The 5,134-nt window shown below is 36.5% G+C and overlaps 1 protein-coding gene across 1 annotated transcript in view; it reads right to left on the reverse strand.

Moving 5' to 3' along the window:
• Positions 1 to 72, reverse strand: part of USP46 (ubiquitin specific peptidase 46) — a 29,198-nt gene extending 29,126 nt beyond the window's left edge. The window contains exon 1 of the mRNA XM_009885024.1: positions 7 to 72. Within this exon, the coding sequence (XP_009883326.1) occupies positions 7 to 72 (66 nt within the window). The remainder of the gene's footprint in view (positions 1 to 6) is intronic.
• Between the last annotated feature and the right edge of the window lie 5,062 nt (positions 73 to 5,134).

Genomic DNA, 5,134 nt, shown 5'->3' on the forward strand with positions numbered 1-5,134 from the left:
CGGTACGTGCGGCACGGTTGTGGCAGGCTGTGGGGTGAAGGACAGGCAGGCAGAGTCCGGGCAGGGCGACATGGATGTGTGGCTGGGACGGCAAGACTGTACTTTGGGGACACGCTCTCTCCACCTCATTTGAGGTCCACGGGAGCGCAGGCACTCGCAAACCCCAGAACAGTAGGCTGGGGTGTAATTTACTGCCCACAGCAGGTGCTTTGCATCGCCATTCATGCAGACAACATTTATCTTCACAAATGCTGTTTGGGGACCACATCCACACCACACATCCTAGTACTGAAGTGCTCGCTCACAAGTTTACAGCACATGGCATTTATACAACACCGTTAATGCAAAAATCTTAGTTCCTCTTCAAATGCAAGCCAGCCGAGGCCCATGCCTTTCTCCAAGGTAGAGCAGTATGAGAGTATTCCATTCACACACGTGACAACAGGCACAAGGATGTTAAATAGCAGACTCGAGGCCACCCAGCAACCCTCTGAGCAAAGCAAGAACAGAGTTCAGCTAGGGCAATGCTTCATCTTAGAATTCTCCTTTTCCTTAGCAAATGTTGCAGTTTTCAGCAGAAGCTTAAGGCCCGTATATTGTTCCTCTGCTGTGCCAAGAAAATCATTCAAATGAAGAGAGAGTGTTGCTAACATCTCTATAAGCACCTCTGCTGTTAGGACAGCACCTAGAAGTATGGCACACTCAGGCTTGGCTATGCTTTTTGCTTCATGATGCTAGAATATAATCATTCCAGCCTATAGAGCTTGGCCCCACAGGCTTTATTTACAGGAAACATTCTGAAGTCAGTCTTTATTATTATTATTATTATTTCAAAAGAAAGTCTATGATTATTAATAAAAATCTGGCATCAGCCATAGCATCTAAAGATAAATTCCTACCCTGAGAATACTGTTAGGTAAGTGGCCTCAATCTAGCTCATTGTGGACAAGTGCCCACTTTATAAAAACAGTATCAAATTTGACATTAGTTGGCATCCTGTTTACAGTTTCAGCAAAGAAACTCAAAATGGAGTTGTCACAGAGATAGAACTTTCTTTCCTCAGTAAACTGAATTAATTATGTTAAATCATTGCAGATTTTGGAAATACAGGATGGAGAAAGATTTTTGGACATTACAGAGTGAAATAGTAAGGGCTACTAAACTGCTTCATAAATCCACAAATCACTATGTAAAAGAGCCACCAAATAATGTAACACTGAGGAAAAAAAAAATCTTTGGTATAATTCTATTAAGTTCATGGTCTTACATTATGTGTGAATTTGATCCCAAGTGTTTAATTTTCTTAAACTCTGAGGACTGGATTATACGTAATATCCCATGTTTTCTTGACATAACCAAGGGAAATGGGAGTTAAAGCGGAGGTGTCGTTGCAGGGCTGGCCACACTCAGCCTCAGTTCTGAAGCAATCAAGGCCTTATTGGTCTCCAGTGCATTTTTAAGTAGCCTACAGAGACTGACAGTACTGCACAATAGCTGTTTTTTAATCCCAGGTCCCTTTTGTTCTGGAAGCCTAATTGTATACTCTTTGCTGCAGCCCATTTATTTCAATTTACTATAGAGAATCGTACTTGCTCTCAGTGATAAGTTATGAAGCAAATGAACATGTTTGATAGGTGCTTAAAAATTTAAGTGGAACAAAAAGTGGCAAATAATAAAGCCATTTACCTCACATATATTTTAATGGGAAGGACATTATTCTCATAGTACAAATCCCAGAGAAATTATACAAAGTAGGAATGCAAAAAAGTAAGAAAAATGTTAGTGGCATTTTCATACTTTTACTTTGTCACTGATGCTAATTACTTGACTTCAGGATAAAGTTTCAGGTGGTTTCTGGTTGTTAGACCTTTTTTATTTTTAACACAAAATTAAATTGCTATTAGTTAAGCATTTATCAATTGTTCAAGGAAATGACTACTGTTGAAAATAAGCATATTTGGAAATAGGGACATAGATACATACACACACATAATTCCATGAAGGATTCAATATCATTATCCTTAATGCTAGCACAAATACTTTCATTGAAAGGTGGACACATTTCATGTCCTATTTTTGAGGATTCATAATAAAAATAGGAAATAGTGTATGAGCGTTTATGTGCCAGTTTAACAATAGTTAAGCACTGGCTTTTCTGGTCTTCAGTCACATATCAAGCTGGGAAAGAGGAAAGAAACTTTCACACTTGAAGTGGGCTCGTGAGTGTTTTGGTTTTCTTCTGATATTGTCGTTTTCATGACTAGAAAGTTTATTTCTGTTGCTTTTTGAAGATAAAAAAGTGCTAAGAAAAGCAACAAATGCTAGTTACAGACATTATAGGAACTGTATAAATAAAGAACAGTGAACAATTGTTTCCACTCTAAAGCATTGCCCTATCTCTTCATAACAAACAACTAACCCTGTGTTTCTTCTGAGTGTTAGACAAAGAGAAGGAAAACAAAGGACTATTTATAACCTAGGAGTGCTTATATAATTTCTGTTGAAAGGTCAAAAAATGCCTCCTGCATTTAATTTTAGATCAGTCTTGGTCTCATCTGGTTGTACGCTTGAACATTTTTATTTCACTACATAAAATAAGAACCTACTGTAAATATCTGCTTTGGCTAGCAGAGGTTTGGACTTTCATAATATTTCCCATCTGACTTTCTCAGAGTACTTTGCAAACATTCCCTCAGACTTGTCAAATTATTGGGTGGCAAGTTAATATTAGCTTCTTTTACAAAGCACGAAAACAGGCAGCAGATATTTAGCAACTTGTCCAAAGTTACACAGGGAAGTTAGTAGCAAAGCTGGGACTACATCTGCTCACTCTGTGCTACAAGGAGGATATTGCATTTCCTCTCCAGAAATCTTGGAAAATTCCACAGAGGGTTCATTTGTGTTTTTCTTATAATAAACTCTAGTCCAGAAATGGGTAATCATCAGTCAGTTTTGCTGAAAAAGTGTTTGGAACAGAATAAAATTTAGGCTAGATTTCCAGGCAAATAAAAGGTCATTTTAATGGAAAATGCAGTGAAAATAATGCTTGATTTTTCTGGAAGGTGGGAGAATATGTAATAAAAATTAAATTAGAACTCACATGTCTGAAATACTTTCAGTGCTGACAATGTATATTTAAATTTTACAAATGCTTTTTTCTATATCGTATCTCACATTAAATTATGTTCTACAAAAAAGTATCGATGTGTCTTTAACAGAATGGAAAATATGTAGACTCAAGCATGAGGACTAAGGATTTGCCATGAAGCCTGTCCCCCCACGGCAGAACAGATTGGGAGCTTTAGTACAATGCCAAACGCCAACTTGCAGCCCATGGACTGAGGCTGTAGTGCACGGCTCATAGCAGGTCTGCAGAAGCCACTCTATTTACACCTGAAATTCTAATGGTAAGAGTGAGTGGCAGTCCACGAAAAATCCATGGCAATCCACAGAAGATGTGGGGAATCTCCTGAGGGCCCCTTAGTCTGAACCCTCCCCCCTCAATTTTGGAATCACTATTCCTCTTTAAGACTGTCAACTTCAAAGCAATGCCTACCCAACATTTTCCAATTATCTGAGAAATTATTTCTCTTGATTTAAAATATGGTAAAATTTTATCTTTAGAATCCTAACAAGTAATACTGTCACCTACCAAATACGAATCACAGAAAATAAAACTTTGCATTAAATTAAGCTCTGAATCCTGCCTATCTTTGCTAATGTGAACATTATACTAGTTGGCAGAGATGGCATACCATGTCTTCCCTTTTCTCAGAAATTGCTATTTTACAGAAGAAAACAAAATATACTTTCACCATCTGACATTTTTTTTTTTTTTTGGCCAGACATCAGATTTGGAAGCCCAAAGACAACAGAATATGACAGATGCAAATACGTTGATGTCAAATACACCAAGAGCTGAGTGACTAGATAAAAGTGGCTCATAGTTCTACATTGATAACCATTAAACTGTTTATCTTATGAAAAGGCTGTTTAGGCCTCTATAGCCAGTTTGATGCTCGATAATAGCTTAGAATTGTGATTGTCTCATAATATCTTAACACTTGCCTTTTTCCTTCAGCTTAATTGTTGTTGGGGGGGTGTTTTTTATTTTTTTTTTATTTTTTATTAAATGTATTAGGAGCTTTGAACAGTGACAATAAGAAAACTGCATATAATTTCAAGACTTTACGTGATATTAATCTTCCCTGACACTACTCCACTGAAAATATTCCCACATTTCCATAAGGTAGAAGCTTGAAGAATGGCCTCTTTGACAGGTATTTTATTTAGCAAGGAAGTTCAGTAGCAAACTTTACTGGCATTTTTCTTACTTATACAAAATGTGCTTTCAGTTGGAAAGATACTATTTAAGTTCTGATCATAGATATTGGCTAGAAAGAGATAACCAAAATTTTTAGCCATGGAAGTAATTTACCAAACAAGAAGATACTCACTTAGTAAAAAACAACAGAAAACTTAAGTTTCTAACAAAAATATATTGCTATTTCTGCCTCTGGAAAGGAAATAACAGTTCTGGCTTGCCCTTCTCTTCTTCTCCAAAGATTTTATTTATTATTTTTGTTCTATTCTACAGGCTCTAATTTTAACTAACATACACTCTGAGAACAAAACACAAAGGATATTTTGACAGCAGACAGGCTGTAAGTGGCATTTAGTCTATTTTCTGCATGAATTTAAAATAGCCTTTTCATTCCATGTAAATTGTGGCATAAATTAATCAAATTATAGTTTTATTACATTAGCATCTCAAAGTTTTAATCAAGATACAGTTTTATTGCGTTGGATATATAGTTTGGGGGGGTTGTTATTGTTGTGGGGTTTTTTGTGTGTGTGTGTTGTTTTGTTCGGGTTTTTTTGTTTGTTTGTTTTTGTGGGTGTTTTTTTTTTTTTAAAAAAAAAAAGGGCTGCTACATTGTAAGGTCCCAAACTTGACAATCATTTAATGCAGGTGGATACTGTCATTCATCTGCAGACACTGATAGTCACATCAAGATTTTACTTGCTTGGTTTTCCTTCATACCCATGTGGAGAGAGACAGTGAAATCGAAATGAAACATTAATGACAACTGTGCATTGTGGTGAACCAATACAATGTTTTTAAACAAAGGTT

Source organism: Charadrius vociferus, unplaced genomic scaffold (assembly GCF_000708025.1).
Source record: "Charadrius vociferus isolate BGI_N301 unplaced genomic scaffold, ASM70802v2 scaffold134, whole genome shotgun sequence".
NCBI lineage: Eukaryota > Metazoa > Chordata > Aves > Charadriiformes > Charadriidae > Charadrius > Charadrius vociferus.